The 17,739-nt window shown below is 45.1% G+C and overlaps 3 protein-coding genes across 3 annotated transcripts; all 3 read right to left on the reverse strand.

Moving 5' to 3' along the window:
* Positions 1-3,991: 3,991 nt before the first annotated feature.
* On the reverse strand, positions 3,992-4,838 carry LOC123041505 (disease resistance protein RGA5). The gene is made up of 3 exons (XM_044464103.1): positions 4,618-4,838; positions 4,440-4,518; positions 3,992-4,359 (listed from the first exon to the last, which is right to left on the reverse strand). The coding sequence occupies exons 1-3, from the start codon at positions 4,621-4,623 to the stop codon at positions 4,112-4,114; spliced, it is 333 nt and encodes a 110-aa protein (XP_044320038.1). The 5' UTR covers positions 4,624-4,838; the 3' UTR covers positions 3,992-4,111.
* Positions 4,839-9,663: 4,825 nt separating this feature from the next.
* Positions 9,664-10,521, reverse strand: LOC123041506 (disease resistance protein RGA5-like). Its single transcript, XM_044464104.1, has 3 exons — positions 10,290-10,521; positions 10,115-10,193; positions 9,664-10,035 (listed from the first exon to the last, which is right to left on the reverse strand). Exons 1-3 carry the CDS (start codon positions 10,293-10,295, stop codon positions 9,779-9,781), a joined length of 342 nt encoding a protein of 113 aa, XP_044320039.1. The 5' UTR covers positions 10,296-10,521; the 3' UTR covers positions 9,664-9,778.
* Positions 10,522-14,325: 3,804 nt separating this feature from the next.
* LOC123041507 (heavy metal-associated isoprenylated plant protein 46) lies at positions 14,326-15,060 on the reverse strand. Its single transcript, XM_044464105.1, has 3 exons — positions 14,966-15,060; positions 14,806-14,884; positions 14,326-14,703 (listed from the first exon to the last, which is right to left on the reverse strand). Exons 1-3 carry the CDS (start codon positions 14,969-14,971, stop codon positions 14,432-14,434), a joined length of 357 nt encoding a protein of 118 aa, XP_044320040.1. The 5' UTR covers positions 14,972-15,060; the 3' UTR covers positions 14,326-14,431.
* Positions 15,061-17,739: the final 2,679 nt, after the last annotated feature.

Consider the following 17,739-nt stretch of genomic DNA (forward strand, 5'->3'; position numbering starts at 1 on the left):
TGAAAATAAGAGCTGGCAAATACAGCATGTCGTCACAAGTGGTGTACTGGTTCTAGAGGTTACTGCCGTTCTCTACGGAAGAAGAGGTTCTGCGTTCAAATCGTTCCAGTATCACTTTTTATCGATTACTTTAATCACAGAAAAAATAATGAAGGCAAAAATGTGTCGGCCCATGAAGGCGGGAGGGGCGCGCGCCCGTTTGCGCCGGCACCTTTAACGGCGCAACAGGCGCCGTTTAGGGAATGCCAGAAGCCAGTGGCCTAATGGACATGTTAACAAGTTGACTACGACTTTTCGTTGGAGCAGCAAAGAGGATGACTCAACCAAAAGGTATGGGGGGCTTCAACTTCAAGGATTTTGAGCTCTTTAATTTGGCAATGCTGGCAGGCAGACGTGGCCTTTTGCAAATTCCTGGGGCGCTCGCCCTCAACATCACGAGGGTCATCTCGTCTGATATTATACCACAATGCACCGCATATCAGGCATGCGTTCAAATCCTCATACTCACCGCGGTAGAGGATGCAGTCATTAGGACATGCATGTATCTTCTGCACCTTCAATCCTAGAGGGCACATAACCTTCTTTGCTTCGTACATACTGTCAGACAATTCGTTATCCTTTGGAAACTTCTTCTTCATTATTTTCAATAGCTTCCCAAATTCGTTGTCAGATACACCATTGTCTATCTTCCATTGCAGCAATTCTAATGTGGTACCGAGCTTTGTGTTGTCATCTTCGCAATGTGGGTACAAACCTTTTTTGTGATCCTCTAACATGCGATCGAACTTCAACTTCTCCCTTTCACTTTGGCATTGTCTCTTTGCATCAACAATGACCCGGTGAAGATCATCATCGGGCATATCGTCTGGTTCCTCTTAATCTTCAGCTTCCCCCTTTGCAGTATTACCGTATTCAAGGGGATAGTTGTTATCATCCTCTTCTTCTTCGTTGTCTTCCATCATAACCTCTCTTTCTTCGTGCTTGGTCCAAACAATATAGTGTGGCATGAAACCCTTCTCAAGCAGGTGGACGTGAAGGGTTTTCCAGTTAGAGTAATCCTTCGTATTCTCACAGACAGGGCATGGACAATACATAAAACCATTCTGCTTGTTTGCCTCATCCACTTTGAGAAAATTATGTAGGCCCTCAATGTACTCAGAGGTGCGTCTATCACCGTACATCCATTGTTAGTTCATCAGCGTGCATTATATAATTAAGTGTATCAAAAACCATTACAGAACATCATGAATAGAGAAGTGATCAAATTAATACAAGTTCATCATCACATTAAAACCAAAGTATAGTAGTGATCAAATGTTATTACTGAAAAAATAAATACATAAAGTTTATACATAGCTCACATAGAACAACATATAGCTCTCTAGAGCACCTAATTAAATCATACACTGAAACTATGTAAAACATTTTAATGCAACAACAAATGCGATCATAATCACAACTAAGGTAATAATTGATCCAACAGCATAATGATACCAAGCCTCAATATCAATGGCATATTTTCTATCTTCAACCGTATTGCATCCATCTTGAGCTTGTGAGCATCGACAACATCCGTAACATGCAAATCCAATTCCATCTTCTCCTCCTCAATTCTTTTCAATTTTTTCTTCAAGTAATTGTTTTCTTTTTCAACTAAATTTAACCTCTTGACAAGACAGTCGGTTGGAATTTCCGGTTCATATACCTTCTAGATAAAAACATCTATGTCACATTGGTCGGCATAATTGTCATAAACACTAAATGAAACAAATAGTTATAAAAGATAATATACCACATCCGAATCATAGACAGGACGAGGGCCGACGGGGGTGGATACCAAAACCATGGCACTACATAATAACAAACAATAATAAAAGTAAGAAAATTATACAAGTATATATCTAAATCATATAAGTAAGAATATTTTTTTAGAAAGAAGATAAGAACAAGAGGCTCACCATGGTGGTGCCGGCGACGAGATCGGCGCGGGCGATCGACGGCGGTGAGGACGGAGATGGGACGGGACAGACCGCCAAACCTAGACAAATCTTGAAAAAAATGGAGTTTGGAGGTCGAGCTTGAAGAGGAGAAAATTTAAGTGTGGCTCGAGCATTTCATCAAACACCTCATGTACATGCATAGAAGGGAGAACAGAGCAGCGCATGCACACCTCCCACACGGCAAAAAAACAAAAGAGAGGGTGGGCAGGGGCGAGTATATATAGGCATCTCTTTAGTCCCGTTGGTGGCCAGAACCGCGACAGAAAACTGACCTTTTAGTCCCGGTTCCAGTCACCAACCGGGACTAAAGGTGCTGCGCCAGGAGCGAGGCACATTGGTACCGGTTTGTGTCTGGAACCGGGACCAAAGGGGTCAGACGAACCGGGACTAATGGCCCCCGAGACCCGACCGGCGCCCTGACCTCACGAACCGGGACTGATGCACCCTTTGGTCCCAGTATGTAAGAGAACCGGGATTAATGCCCTTATCTGGCCTGGACCAAAGCCCTGTTTTCTACTAGTGTAATTGGCTACCTCGGAATAAGATGATGAGACCTTACGGTTGCATGAGCGCTAATCCTCCCAACCTTGTCTCTGAGCTTATTGATGCCACCTCTGCTACCTAGGATAGACAGGCGGTTAACGTGGTATTTATGCCGATGGATGCTATAGTTATTCTTGGCATACCCCACGGTCATGCTCTGCGCTATATGGCCAGCACGTCGCAAGGCCATCCATGAGGGTGTCTTTCAGAGCCCCCAATCTATTCATTGTTTCATCAACAGGTTCATCGAGGAGCTAGAGATGATCAAAGAGACTCCAACAGTTTCTATCGCGGGCAAGCCATCTATACTAGTGGGCACACATCAACGACAAATGGCACCACCATTGGGGTATGCAAAATATCACGTTGATGCAGGATGCCGAAGAGGAGTCGAGGGTTCATCTACGGCCGTGTGCAGAGAGAGAGAGAGAGAGAGAGAGAGAGAGAGAACCTTCCTGGGGAGCTCGGCTCTGGTTATAGGTGGAGTGGGCCTCCCTGCATGTGATGGCCTCCAAGATCGATGGATTATCGACCCTTTTTCGTCGATGATCCATCGATCTTGGAGGCCATTACATGCAGGGAGGCCCTAGCCCTATCAGAGGAGAGAGAGAGAGAGAGAGAGAGAGAGAGAGAGAGAGAGAGAGAGAGAGAGATGGAACCTTCCTGGGGAGCTCGGCTCTGGTTATAGGTGGAGTGGGCCTCCCTGCATGTGATGGCCTCCAAGATCGATGGATTATCGACCCTTTTTCGTCGATGATCCATCGATCTTGGAGGCCATTACATGCAGGGAGGCCCTAGCCCTATCAGAGGATCTCAACCTTCACCAGTTTGTGGTTGCTTCGGATGCCAAGCAGGTCATAGGTGATATCAACAAAGATAAATGCGGTAGTAATGGAGCTATCATCAGTGAGATTAATGTTCATGCATCGCTTTTTAGTTGTAATTTACTTTTTGAAGGTCGTGCTATCAATGTTGAAGCACATACTTTAGCCAAATATGTTTTGTCTTTAGGTCTGGGACGTCATGTCTGATTTGGTCAATCCCACGACCAGAACTATATCCCACATTTTGTGAATTTCGATGAATAAAGCTTGGTTTACCCCATAAAAAAAAGGTCAGGTTAGCTGCCATTGTTTCGACAATCTGGAAAGCCTGAAAAAATTGCGTGCTTCCAATGCCTCTATGCCGACGATCCTGCCTTGCTGATTCATTTTGCCCGCAACGGGATCGAGTTTTGGGCTCAATTGCAGAAGGAAAAGGAAAAGAAGTTCTCTAGCACGGATCCAATGTGGCAGGAGAGGTATTTCGCAGAGCTAATGGATGGACATCGACAGGAAGACACATTAGCTGAAGGAAACATGGGAGCTTTTCCTCCTGTTTTTGTCTTCGCCGTTATCTGCTCATGTTTATGCTTTCTGTTGTAAACTATGTTCTGTTAAGACTTTGTATAAGCATCAAATGGATTCCTTGATGAACCTATCAAAAACACTCGGATTTTTTTTCTGGGAATCATTACATGGATGGATCACTGGATCAGTTTGATAATTCCGCAGATATACAAGAGATTACTACATGCTGTACGGGTAGCAGTGGGAGTATGCCCCTGCCGGCCAGGAATAATAGCTGGGATACCATGGAGCCTCGGTGGTCTCCGATGCCGGTGCCGGCTTCGCCTCGGCGACGACCGCCTCCACCGTGAGGAGGTCCGCGTTCCCCACCTTCCGCAGGCAGGCCGTGAGGTTGGCGGCGTCCACCCCGTCGCCGACCACCGCCAGCTGGTCCCTGTCATCGCCTTGTATCTCCACACGCTCCACTCCTACACCATCAAGTTTCAGTTAGTTCAAAGCCTTATCGTACATCGAGGATGTGAACCCGGCAATATAAACTGTAACTCACCGTATACCGAGGCAACCAGCCCCATTGCCTTGGATCGGCATTTGTCGCACGTCATGTGCACCCTGATCACCATCTTTTGCTGAAAGAAAAGAAGCAGAGCATACCTTTTTCAGTAACAATCAGGAGAGGAGAGCAACGGGGGGGTTTCAGTAACATAAATTCAGAAAAGTGTAGTCACCTTCATGTTGCTCCTCTGCTACAGATGATACCGCGAGGCTGATGCAGTGCCAGCCCGCAGACAGAAGAATTCAGAGAGATAGGCTGAATATTTCTAGCAGGTAGCCTCTGTAAGTAAGCCTGACAGGCCAAAGATGGAGACAAGAATGAGTTCAGAGTCTGTCCTGATCCTCCGACTTATATAGTGCCTCGCCGGGGAATGTACTTTCACAGACGCATTCTGCTTCGAGAGTCTGGACGGCTTAATCACACAAGCGCGTAGCTCAAGACTTGACCCCGCGGGGCTGCCTTGGTTGCTGCGCCTTCGGAAACCGCGTTTCATCTCTCGCGGGAGACGTCGATAGTTTGGCGTCTGTTGTTTATTCCTTTGGCACCATGTTACCGCCTGATTGCTGCATCTCCGTGTTTCTCTTGACATGTTATTTTGTTTGACTGACTAGCGTACTAGTAGTATCCCGACAGTCTTGCCTGTTTGTACAAGCACGACTGCACATGTGTAAGTAAAGTACGTGAATTAGCAAGACAGACTAGAGACTAGACAGGTTACAATTAATGATTGTCAAACTAGAGACAGATGTGTAGAGTAGATGGATTTGGACAGACATTTTTGACGGTTAATTTGTCAAGATGCGCTTTTCGTTCTGCGGCAGATGTGAAACTCGACCAACACTGATTATGTACGAGTATGAGACTTCAAAGAGTTATTATGTATTCCGTTCTCCAGCCAAAACGGGTGTATTAAGAGATAAACTAACGCAAACTATGTAGGAGTAGTATGTAACTGATGGTTACCTTTTGAGACGCCATAAGACGCACTATTACCGTCCTGCACGGTAATTCCCGGGAAATGTGGGCAGCACTGAACTCTTGCTTAGTGCTCTGATCACTTTGCTTCAGAAGCCGCACGGTATGAACATAGCAACCTCGGTGGAAACCCGTTGCTTCAGAAAGCTCTCTACACCTTTGAGCTCCATATATGACGTACTAAATCGTACGTCATTTAGTACCTCAAATCAATTAGTGCTCTACTAAGCACTTATTATTATTATTATTATTATTATTATTAAATAACTTGACTCGGAGCTCTTGATTTGGCACATGTCCCGGGACTAGAATATATATGTGCTACCTGCGTGGGAAATACACTTGTGTTCCTGGTTGTATATGTATCCTATATGGGGATTTTTTTTAATATTTTAATAAAAAGTCAAAATAGGTAAGAACTATTTTGACAAAACACTTGACTTACTTTTGCACTAGTATATAAATCTCGACGAAGAAAAACAAAAATTGACCTCACAACAAAAAAGACAAAATTTATTTGCTATTATAGGTCACTATTCACACTATTTTAGCCAAAAAAATGTCTTTTTTGAAAAGAAGTCAAAGGGATATTTCTTTTTGTGGAATTTTTTTTTCTCACGAGTACAATAGAAGGTCAAGTTTATTTCAAAAATATTTTCAGGAATTTTCAACTTTTTGTTGAATTACTATTTTTTTTTCATATAGGATGCATATGTCCCATAGATCAAAAGTTCCCCTTCGTACCTGCGTTGAAAACTTCAAGCCCAGAGTTGTTGTGTGTCTGGTTACTTGCTTCCGCCATATAACTAAAAAAAAAATCTGCCTCCACTACTGGGGCCAACACTGATTATGTGCGAGTATGGGATTTCAACGAGTTGTCGTCAAGTTTGAGTTGCTTAAACAATCAATATTTGTTACTAGGATTCAAAGAGTTATTATGTACTATGTATCACGGTCTCCAGCCAAAACATGAGAATTAAGATAACCTAACGCAAAGTATGCAACTACTACTTGCTGTAAAAAAAGGATGCAACTACTAGTTAGCTTTTGAGACGCCATAAGATAGGACGCACTATTACCGTGCTGCAAGGTAATTCCCGGGAAACTGTGGACATCACTAAACTCTTGCTTAGTGCTCTAAGCACTTCCGTCTGATTTGTTTCAGAGGCGGCACGGTATGAACATAACAACCTCGGTGTAAACCCGCACCTTCAGAAAGCTCTCTGCACCTTTGAGTTCCATATATGACATTATCAATGGACAATGGCGCGTCCATTAGTGCCCTACTAAGCACTTTTTCTATTACATAACTTGCCTCGGAGCTGTTGATTGTCTTATGATCTCTCGGCAGATACGATGGTGATTTGACGTATGTGTTGCCTGCGTTGAAGCCTTCCAAGTTTCAACATTGTTTACTGACTACACGACTCTGTTACTATGAAATAACAGAACAAGCACGAAATGGGGTAGGGTGCACTTTCTCTGTCAAAAGCTTCCAGGCGAAAACGAAATGGGATAGCGTTTGGGACTCACGGAGCTGAAGGATATAATAGAGCACAAGGATTCCTGGTAGTACTAAGAACTGATGTTCAAAATAAGCAGCTTAAGTTACTAACAACCTTTTCTTCTTATGTACTCTCTCCGTAAAGAAATATAAGAGTGTTATGGTGCTCCCTAAGGTTATCCCGGAAGTAGGTAACCATCCCCTTTTATATTTATAATCGGGAATTGTGGAGATCAGGACAATCTGACATCAACAATCTTGCACTTGTAATTCATTTTATGTTCTAGACTTTTGGTTTTGGGAACCAGTTAGGGTAATCGTTTATAACGAAATAGGGTTCCCCCGCTATATATTATAAAGCAACTAGGGTAGTCGTTTATACCCCACCGAAGAAAACAACGCCACTGTGAAGACTGAAGAACATTGTCCAGCATAGAATCAACTTCTTTTTAGCGCAGAATCGACTTCTATGAAATCACTGCAGAATTCCTTGCGCGTCCAACTTTCCTTGGACCCTGGTAGAGTGGTAGTGGTTGCATAAGTTTCTGTTCTGCTTTTCCCCCACTTTATGTAGTGAATTACCAAAGCTCATGCATGTTTGGTTTTTCAGCAAACAACGCTTAGTTTTCTTATGGTACTATCCTTATTCAGATGTATTGACCGTGCAGATAACCACAGTAGTCCGTGCTATTTTTATTCAGGAGAGATGTTTCATACACACTAGTAGAAAAGGGGGCAATGGTCCAGGCCGGGTCAGCCCATTAGTCCCGTTTCAATTCAGAATCGGGACCAATGGGGGCATTGGACCCGGTTCGTGAGCCCCGGGGGCCGGCCGGGCCACGTGGGCCATTGGTCCCGGTTCGGCTGGACCTATTGGTTCCGGTTAGTTGGACGAACCGGGACCAATGCGCCTCGCTCCTAGCCCACAATCATTGGTCCCGGTTGGTGTAGTGAACCGGGACCAAAGGCTGCCCTTTAGTCCCGGTTCGTGGCACGAACCGAGACCAATTAGTTACCTATATCTACCCCTCGCCCGCGAGCAGAGCACTCCCAGTGCTCTGTTTTTCGTGGCCGACGAGGGGAGAGCTTTGTGGTACTCTAGCTCACCTCCTATGCACACGAGGTGTTCGATGGAATGCCCGAGCCACACTACTTAAGCTTTCTCCTCTCCAAGCTCGACCTTCAAGCTTCATTTTTCTTAATATTTGTCTAGGTTTAGCGGTCTGTCACGTCCCGTCCCCGTCTTCACCGCCGTCGATCGCCCGCGCCGATCTCGTCGCCGGCACCATCGTGGTGAGCCTCTTGTTCTTATCTTCTTTCTGAAAGGAAAAAAAATCTTACTTGTATATTTATATAGATACTTGTATAATTTTCTTACTTTTATTATTGCATCTTATATAGTGCGATGGTTTTGGTATCCGTTCCCGTCGGCCCTCGTCCTATCTATGATTCAGATGTGGTATATATTATCTTTTCATAACTATTGGTTCATTTGTTGTTTATGACAATTATGCCGATCAACGTGACATAGATTTTATTTATCTAGGAGGTTGTTGAACCGGAAATTCCAACCGACCATATTGTCGAGAGGTTAAATTTAGTTGAAGAAGGAAACAATTTGTTGAAGAAAAAAATTAGAAAAATTGAGGAGGAGAAGATGATATTGGAGTTGCATGTTGCGGATGTCGTCGATGATCACAAGATCAAGATGGATGCAATGCGCTTGAAGATTAGAAAGATTAGAAAATATGCCATTCATACCGAGGCTTGGTATCATTATGCCGTTGGATCAGTTGTTACATTGGTTACGATTATGATTGTATTTGTTTTCGCATTGAAATGTTTTACATAGTTTTAGTGTATGGTTTAATTAATTTAGATGCTCTGCAGAGCTTTATGTTGTTAGATGGGAACTATGTATGTACTTTGGTTTTAATGTGATGATGAATTTCTATTAATTTGGTCACTTAATTATCTATTCATGATATTCTGTAATGATTTTTGACACACTTAATTATATATAATGCACGCAGGTGAACCGGCAATGGATGTACGATTCAAGACACACCTCCGAGTACATTAAAGGCGTGCATGATTTTCTCGAAGTGGCTGAGGCAAACAAGCAGAATGGTTTTATGTGTTGTCCATGCCCTATATGTGGGAATACGAAGTCTTACTCTGACCGGAAAATCCTCCACACCCACCTGCTTTACAAGGGTTTTATGCCACACTATAATGTTTGGACGAGGCACGAAGAAATAGGGGTTATGATGGAAGACGGCGAAGAAGAAGAGTACGTGACAACTATGTGCCCCCTGAATACGGTGATGCTACTAAAGATCAAGAGTAACCAGACGATGTGCGCGATGATGCTGCAACGGGCGAAGCTGCTGAAGATCAAGAGGAATCAGACGATGTGCCCGATGATGATGATCTCCGTCGGGTCATTGTCGATGCAAGGACGCAATGCGAAAGTCAAAAGAAAAAGCTGAAGTTCGATCACATGTTAGAGAATCATAAAAAAGGATTGTACCCCAATTGTACAGTTAATGCATGGACGATGGACCTACAAGAAGACGCATTAGCTGAAGAATGTCCTGGCTGTTATCTTTGTGCGCCCATGTTGGTAGTCCGTTCTAAACTATGTTCATCGTAGCAGGCTGTAAAGTAGATGTAGTGTGTCCCTAGTTTATTTTTCGGTCAAGACTTTATATGATTAATTATCCGATGGTTTCGCTATTGAAATCAAGGAGGATCCTTTTTTCCCCCCAAAATGAAGAAGATCGGTAGTGCATGAGAGTCGATTCATTTTTACATGGATCAATCTTCCATAATACCGCAGACATACAAGAGATTACATGCTGTACGTGTACGGATAGCAGTGGGAGTAGGCCCCTGCCGGCCAGGAGTAGTAGCCGGGATACCACGGAGCCTCGGTGGCCTCCGATGCCGGTGCCGGCTTCTTCTCGGGAACGACCGCCTCCACCGTGAGGAGGTCCGCGTTCCCGACCTTCTTCCGCAGGCAGGCCGTCAGGTTGGCGGCGTCCACCCCATCTCCGACCACCGCCAGCCGGTCCCTGTCATCGCCTTGTATCTCCACACGCTCCACTCCTGCACAATTACATCGTAAATTAGTCCGAAGCCTCAACTGATATGATATACAATCCGGCAAAGTTAAACTACAACTCACCGTATATGGAGGCCACCAAGCCCATTGCCTTGGACCGGCATTTGTCGCAGGTCATGTGCACCCTGATCACCATCTTTTGCTGAAAGAAAAGAAGCAGAGCATGCTTGTTTCAGTAACATATCAGGAGAGGAGAGCAACGGGGTTCAGTAACAGATATTCAGAAAAGGGTAGCCACCTTCATGTTGCTCCTCTGCTACCAAGGAGAGAGAGAGACTGGTGGGCAGTGCGAGCTCGCGGACAGAAGATTTCAGGCGAGAACTGCAGAACTGGAGGCCGAGGCAGTAGTCTAGGTTCTGAATGGAGACCGGGAGAATGGTGGGTAATGATGAATGATTCAGAGTCTGCCTCTGATCCTCCTACTTATACAGCAGCGCACGCACGGCCCGCGTGCCCGGCGGGGAGTGTACTTGACGTACTCTGCCTTGAGAAGACTCTGGAGCCTGGCCGGCTTAATTAGGGTCTGTTTGGATTCCAGCCAACAGCCGCCATGCCAAAACATTGGACGTTGACCAGGTGCTGGGTACTCGTTTGGATGATGACCAAATATTTGGCACGCCCTGGCTGCACGGGCATCTCCAGTTCATTTTGTTGCCAACTCTTGGCCAGGGCGTGGGCGGCTGGATGATGCGCCAAAGTTTTGGCTCGCCCACGATTTGGTAGGGCTGGCTAGGGCAGCATCCAAACAGCCCCTTAATCCCCAACCGCGGCTTCCGTCTATCAATGGTTGGTGCGGCATGGATCAAGACTTGGGGGCTGTTTGGATGCTGCCCTAGCCAGCCCTACCAAATCGTGGGCGAGCCAAAACTTTGGCGCAGCATCCAGCCGCCCACGCCCTGGCCAAGAGTTGGCAACAAAATGAACTGGAGATGCCCGTACAGCCAGGGCGTGCCAAATATTTGGTCATCATCCAAACGAGTACCCAGCACCTGGTCAACGTCCAATGTTTTGGCATGGCGGCTGTTGGCTGGAATCCAAACAGACCCTTGACTCCGCGAGGCTGCCTTGCTTGCTGCGCCTTCGGAAACCGCGTTTCATCTGACGTTGATTCTTTGGCGTCTGTTATTTAATCCTTTGGCACCATATATGTTACCGCCTGAGTGCTGCATCTCCGTGTTTCTGTTGGCATATGTTTGTCTGTTTCTCTTTTCCGGAGGTTAGTTTAGTCGCCTGATTGCCTGATTGACATTCTTGCTTTGTTTGTACAAGTATGATGGTAAATGTGTACAGTGCATGAATTAGAAAGACGGATAAGAGAATAATAAAGGTTACTCCAATATTTTTTGACAGTTATACTGTGAAGATGCGGTTCTATTTCTGATGTAAATGTGAAACTAGAGCAATGACTGGTCGTGTTTGAGCACGAGATAACTTATTTTCAATTAATGGGTTAGCGTTTTCCATTTTTCCAACCTAAAAAAGGTGGGTTAAATGATAAACTAACGCTAACAAAGAAAAGAAAAAAAGATAAACTAACGCAAAGTGTATATGGAACTGATGGTTCTTTCCGAGACACCATAACACGCACTATTACCGTCCTGCAAGGTAATTTCCGGGAAGCCGTGGACAGCACCAAACTGTCTAATCTCTTGCTTAGTGCTCTAAGCACTTCTTGGTTGTTGCTTGGGTCATCTATTTTGGAACGAAGGGAGTATGAAGCAACATAACAACCTCGGTGTAAAACCGTTCCTTGAGAAAGCTCTCTACACCTTTGAGTTCCATGTATGACGTTATGAATCGTACGTCACTTCTTCCTCTGCTGATTAAATAACTGGACTCAGAGCTCGTGATTGCCTAATCATATCTCGGTAGATATGATGGTGATTTGGCTGCCACAAAAGGCAGACGGTTCCCCTGATACATTGTCTTAGTGCACTTTCTGTCAAAAGTTTCTAGGGGAAAACGAGCCATTTGTGCATCTCTTATGCGCATGGTTTCCCTGATACGCTGTCTTAGGGGGTGTTTGGTTCACGGATTTTTTAGTCCCAGAGACTAGAAAAAGTCCTTAAAAAGTCCCTAGAAACCAAGCGGGAGGGATTTTTTCTACAGGGACTAGAAAAAGACTCTACTAGAGAGTCTTTTTTGATTAGTCCCTGGGACTAGAAAAAGTCCTAGAACTTTTAAACCAAACACCCCCTTAGTGCCGTGCTCCCTAAGGTATCCCCGAAGTGGGTAACCATCCTTTTTGTTAAATACTGTAATTGGGAATTGTGTAGTTCAGGACGATCTAACATCAACAATCTCCGCTTGATTTTTATTGGTCTGGACTTTTGGGCGCCACTTTGACTACTCGTTTACCCCACCAAAGAAAACAACACCACTGTGAAAGACTGAAAACATTGTCCAGCACAGAATCAACCTCTTTTCAGATAAGAATCAACTTTTATGAAATCACTGCAGAATTTTGTGGCTATCACTACTGTTTGTTTTCCTTGCGTGTCCAACCTTCCGATGAACTCCTAGAGTGGTTGTTGTTTCAAGTTTCTGTTCTGCTCTTTTCTCTCTCTTCATGTACTAGTAATTACCAAAAGCTCATGCGTGTTGTTTTGGTCAGTAAAAATGCTTATTTTTCCATGGCACTGTCCTTATTCAGATTTTTTTAGAGAACCTTATTCAGATGTTTTGACTGAACATAACCGCATTAGTCTTATTCAGTTACTTTTCACCATGCGGACCGCCCCATTCCACGGTGATACTCTTCTTCACGTACTTTATTCCAGAAAGCGTGTGCTCTCGTTTTATTTTGAGCCACCTAGAACCAGTTCATTGTCCTGTGGAAGCAAAAGACCATACGTGCCGACCTGTAATTTTCCGTCCAAAGATCACTAATGAACTACATAGACACAAGGAAAACTTAACAGTTATATAAAGAGTCGTCCAGGATTTGATCGCTTCAGGTCATTTTATTTGTGCTTGCTTAGGCATGGCTTTGGTCTTATAAGACTTTGCTATTTGCCGGCGAGTTTTTTATGTGTGTGAGTTGGTGTTGGTTGTGCGCATCCTAGCTATGCAGAGGTCGGGTGTGTATTCATTTTGATTGTATTTACTTGATGCTTTATTTTAAATAATAAAATTCACCCTTTGTCGAAAAAGAGTCGTCCAGAATGAGGCTCTCTGTGGGGCTTAATCAGCCATCGGGCTTAGCGCCTCCCTGCCGCCCGCTGCTACCTGTTGTGTGACGACAGCCGTAATGGTAGAAATGGATGCCGCAATCACAAGAGGGCTACAAAGCTATGGCATTCTCCTGCATCAAAGATGCATAGTTGTTCAATGACCGTCTGACCGCAGAAGTGGGAAGAGCTGAAATATCCCCTGCCTGCGAGGTCACTTTCAAATGGAAGAGTAGGCTGAACTAAAACCGTTGTTCAATTTCTATTTATGTTTTAGGTTATTTCAATTTTGGTAATTATGTGATGTTGAGAGCAAGTTTCGTTGGTGGATTTTTTTTTACAATTTCTTTATTTGAAAAAGAACATAAATATAGACATGCGAGTCCGCAAAATATAGAGCTTGGATTATGACGACTTTAAGTTGGCACATGGCCTCCATAGCTTTCACAAAATTGCAAACACCTCCAAAATGATATAAGAGGATATAAATATGACGCGTCTGTTAGACTTACTCTAAGAGCATCTATAGCCAGGCTCTTCAAACCCCCATCAAACGTCCGGGCGGACTGTCCGGCCAATAACCGGTCAAAAAAAACCCTTCCGACACATGCGCATAGCACCAAGTATGGATCTAGAGGATGAAATATGAGAGTCTCGGATGCATAGCACTAAGTATGAGGTATGACCGGTCAATCTTGGTCGCGTCCGCGGACGTTTTGGGAGCCGGATTTGCCAGGACTGGCTGTAGATGCTAAAAGTTTATGAATTTTCTCTAGAAAAAAGATCGAAAATGCTAGAGTGGGAGACCACATAAGACGCAACGACCTGGCGCCGAGGGCATAGTGGTGTGACGTTTTACATTTTTCTTGCCGTTTGACGCATTGACCGTTACATGCGCGCGCGCTGTGTGACTCCAACGTCTTCAGACGCAAACCATTCCAGTGACCATCATTACAGATTGGCACATTCGGAAGCCCAGATCAGAGAGGCAGCACGTAGTACGAACATCGCGAAGAGGCGAGGAATTCAGATCTGGGGTATGCGTGATTGCTTTTTCTCGACATACTATTACTCTATCTAACTGGAGACCAAGGACGACGTATATGTATACATATGTCTCTTTCTTTCTTCCAATTTACCAATAGTCCGAAATGGTGGATAAACTTGCGGCCTCTCCATATGGCGAACTCGGCATCTGGTTATTTGGCAATTACATGATGGCGCAGGGGGTGGTGGGCTCGTCGCACACGACCATGGGCGGCGGGTATGGCCCATATGGGTGGTGGTAGCCGTGGTACCAGTACGGCGGCGGGTCCTCCTTCTTCTCATCCTTCTTGTCGTCCTTCACTTCCTCCACCTTGACGATGTGAACGTCGTGGTACTTCTTGCGGAGGCAGCCGACGAGGCACACCGGGTCGACGCCGTTGCCTACCACCTCCAGCATGTCCTTGCTGTCGCCGGTTATCCCCACGGAGCTCACCCCTGCACCACAACGCTTGCGGCCATGTTAGCGTCGCTGACGCACAAAATCTCAAGGGTAAACATACGTGTACGTGAAGAATTAGCGCATGCATGCATGCATACCGTTCGCTCTCGCGGCCATCGTCATGGCTTTCGACCGGCTCTTGTCGCACGACATGCTCACCTTGATCACAATCTTTTGCTGCAACAACAAGAAGAAGGTTCAGCTCAAGAGCTAGCAAGTGCTCAAAATCAGGCAGAAGCTGAAGAAGCTATTTATTACCTTCATTGGGCGGCGCTGGTTTGTTGATTAGATGCCGATCAAAGAGAATATTTGGAAAGGCTTGTGTTCGATCGAGGCGTCTTATGATGTCTGTGGAGAGCACAGCAATGGCCACTGCTGTTTGTTATATAGAGTATAGTACAGGGCAGTTACGTGGGGTCCGGGTGAGGGAGATAGTAGACCTGGTACTAGTGAAGACTGGAGACCAATCTAAGCCACCAGCTTTGTTGTAAGAAGATTCCCAGCAGCGGCAGCAGCTAAGCTTCCGGTTAGTGAACAACAAGGATCCAAAAGTAAGTAAACGCGTCCTGAGCACGAGCTCTCTCGGTTGATTTTTCCGGTCATGGACAGAATACATTAGAAAATGACTCCTCGAATGATATGTCTGAGCGAGCCATCAATTGTAGTAATTGCCTGTTGGGCTGTTGGCCACGGCGCACTTCTGCGAAGCCGCGGCTCTGCGGATGCACGTACGTACGTAGAACGGGCCGAGATCTGTTGTTCCATCGACAGTGCTCAGTGCTAATAACTGCCTAAGCAAAACCATATTAAGTGTGAGAACGAGGCAAGCAACTAAGTGATACAGTATGTCGTATGGGCGCAACCCTACCGACAAAGGATTTCACGGTGCCCCTCCTTGCTGGACTCTGTCAAACCTAGAATAGTCGAAGTGTGCCTGGCAGAACATTGAAATATATAAGCTTGAAGATTTCGGTGGCTATATATCGTGAGAACACAACTAGTCCACTCCGGGTCTTGCTACGAAAGACTTGTTGACAGAGGTCATTTTTTTTGTTTATATACGGAAGACTTGTTGACAGTGGTCAGATATTACTCAGAATGAATATGGATAAATAATTATGGTAGTCCGATTACAAATATATTCCCATAAAATACATATAAATATGTCAATATACTCTAACACCCCCCCTCAGTCATAGTGGTAGCATCACAAACAACATGAGCATACCGACGATCAGACATGAGAGAAACCGAAGGTTGAAGTTGACGGTTTGACATCCCATTACATTTCTAGCGAGAGTGTAGTAGATGATGAAGTGTTGCGGGCTCACTCAATTGTAGAGGAAGCTGATGAGGTGCTCAAGCAAGGTGGTAGCTCTTTCTGTTGATGTCGAGGTATCCTAAAGGATGGGCCACTATAGCATGTAGATAGTCGAGGTAGTCGTGCAAGGGGACACCATGCTCAATGTTTAGGTTGGGGTTTTTGGTGCCGTGGTAGCAGTATGTGGAGCCGCGGGCGCAAGGAAGCACCAACGAGTTGGGAACATAGTGATGCGCCAGGAAGAAGACAATGACGTGATCAAGGATGTCGTCGTTGAGGGTGTCGATGCTAAAGACGATGTCGTCAAAACCATTGTAGACGAGACGTTCTATCAGTTTTGCCAGGCCCTGGGACACGTTGGGACAAAGGTGTGTGTCGGTCTTGTTAGTATAGTGCGCGCGTAATAGGGAACATCACAAGTTGCGCGCCATGTTAGAAAGAGTAGCAAATGAGGTTTCCGGGACAGTGGCAACACAAAACAACATGGATAAAAGGTGAAGGTTAGTCTGGTGGCCGAAGTAGTTGGGGAAGGGGACACAAATGTTAGCGATGAGGTTGTGTTGGGCAAAGATGAGGACGCGCAAGTAGCTTGGTGTTCCGATATAAAGGCAGATGATCTGAGTTTCGCGACATCTATGCTCGAGAAAGGTCACGAAGAACTCAATCCTGCATGCATGACGAACCCGACCATACATGCAGTGCATGCAATGACATAGTTGAGGATGGTGTTGGGGAAGACGATGTCGTAGACTTTGCCAAGGAAGAAGTTGCATGAAACGGAGATGCAATGGCAAACACAATGACCACCATAACAATGGCAAGCGGGGTGACCACCATCGTACCAGTCAACAAACTGTGGAATCTCCGCCACACCGATCACCATAACAAGTGCAAGATGGACATCGTTCTAGCAAGTAGATGACATATCGAGAGCTTTGGTCTTGCCAGTGACAGAACCTATAACCTATAACCCAAAGTGCCTTGAAGTCATAACTTCGACGGGTACGTCATCAAACCTCACCCAGGCCCCCTCTAGAGAGTAACCAACATGTTTGTGACTTGCGCACTCATCAAATTGAAGAGAGCAAGGACGATCCAGAATTTGCATATGCAAAAAACCATCAAGTAAGATGAACCAACTTTTGCCGTAAAATCCACTTTGAAAACATCTTTGCCTAGCTCTCAATCAGACCACCAAAAGTTTGCGTTGATCTGCCATTGAAGCTGTTACAGAACTTGTGCAACTAAGAGAGATCCATCAGAAACCTGAACAATTCCTGTTCATGCACTCTCTAGGCAAGGTTTGTAAGAATCAGATCATTGTGATTTGAAGAACGTTGTGACTTGAAGAACATCAACTTACGACTACAAACTCCATAAGTAATAGCAATGGACATATGTTCCTGCAATAGCGGGCAGCCATCAAATTTGTGCTCAGGATACCACGTAAAAAATTATGAGAATTAGCGCAATGATGTGGGTGTTGTAATGAGCCTCTTAAAGACTTTATTATTACGTTCCAGCGGAATGAAGCAAAGTGTTGCCATGAACATAAAGTTGAGCTTCCTGCGATGACAAGTCGGAATTGCACAACTCACTGATGGCCACCAATCGGTAAGAAGCTCCTGTCTAGAAGGGGTGTAATGCTGCCAGCGGAGCGGAAGGAACATGTGTTGGGCATCCTCATCCGCATGACAACATTGAGGACATT

This window comes from Triticum aestivum, chromosome 2B (assembly GCF_018294505.1).
Source record: "Triticum aestivum cultivar Chinese Spring chromosome 2B, IWGSC CS RefSeq v2.1, whole genome shotgun sequence".
Taxonomy (NCBI): domain Eukaryota; kingdom Viridiplantae; phylum Streptophyta; class Magnoliopsida; order Poales; family Poaceae; genus Triticum; species Triticum aestivum.

What these genes read in the sequence shown, in the direction of transcription:
- LOC123041505 (XM_044464103.1), bottom strand. An exon ending in GCTGGTTGCCTCGGTATACG is followed by an intron (nt 4,360 to 4,439) that starts GTGAGTTACAGT and finishes TTGATGGTGTAG; the next exon opens with GAGTGGAGCGTGTGGAGATA.
- LOC123041506 (XM_044464104.1), bottom strand. An exon ending in CTTGGTGGCCTCCATATACG is followed by an intron (nt 10,036 to 10,114) that starts GTGAGTTGTAGT and finishes GTAATTGTGCAG; the next exon opens with GAGTGGAGCGTGTGGAGATA.
- LOC123041507 (XM_044464105.1), bottom strand. An exon ending in GATGGCCGCGAGAGCGAACG is followed by an intron (nt 14,704 to 14,805) that starts GTATGCATGCAT and finishes GTTGTGGTGCAG; the next exon opens with GGGTGAGCTCCGTGGGGATA.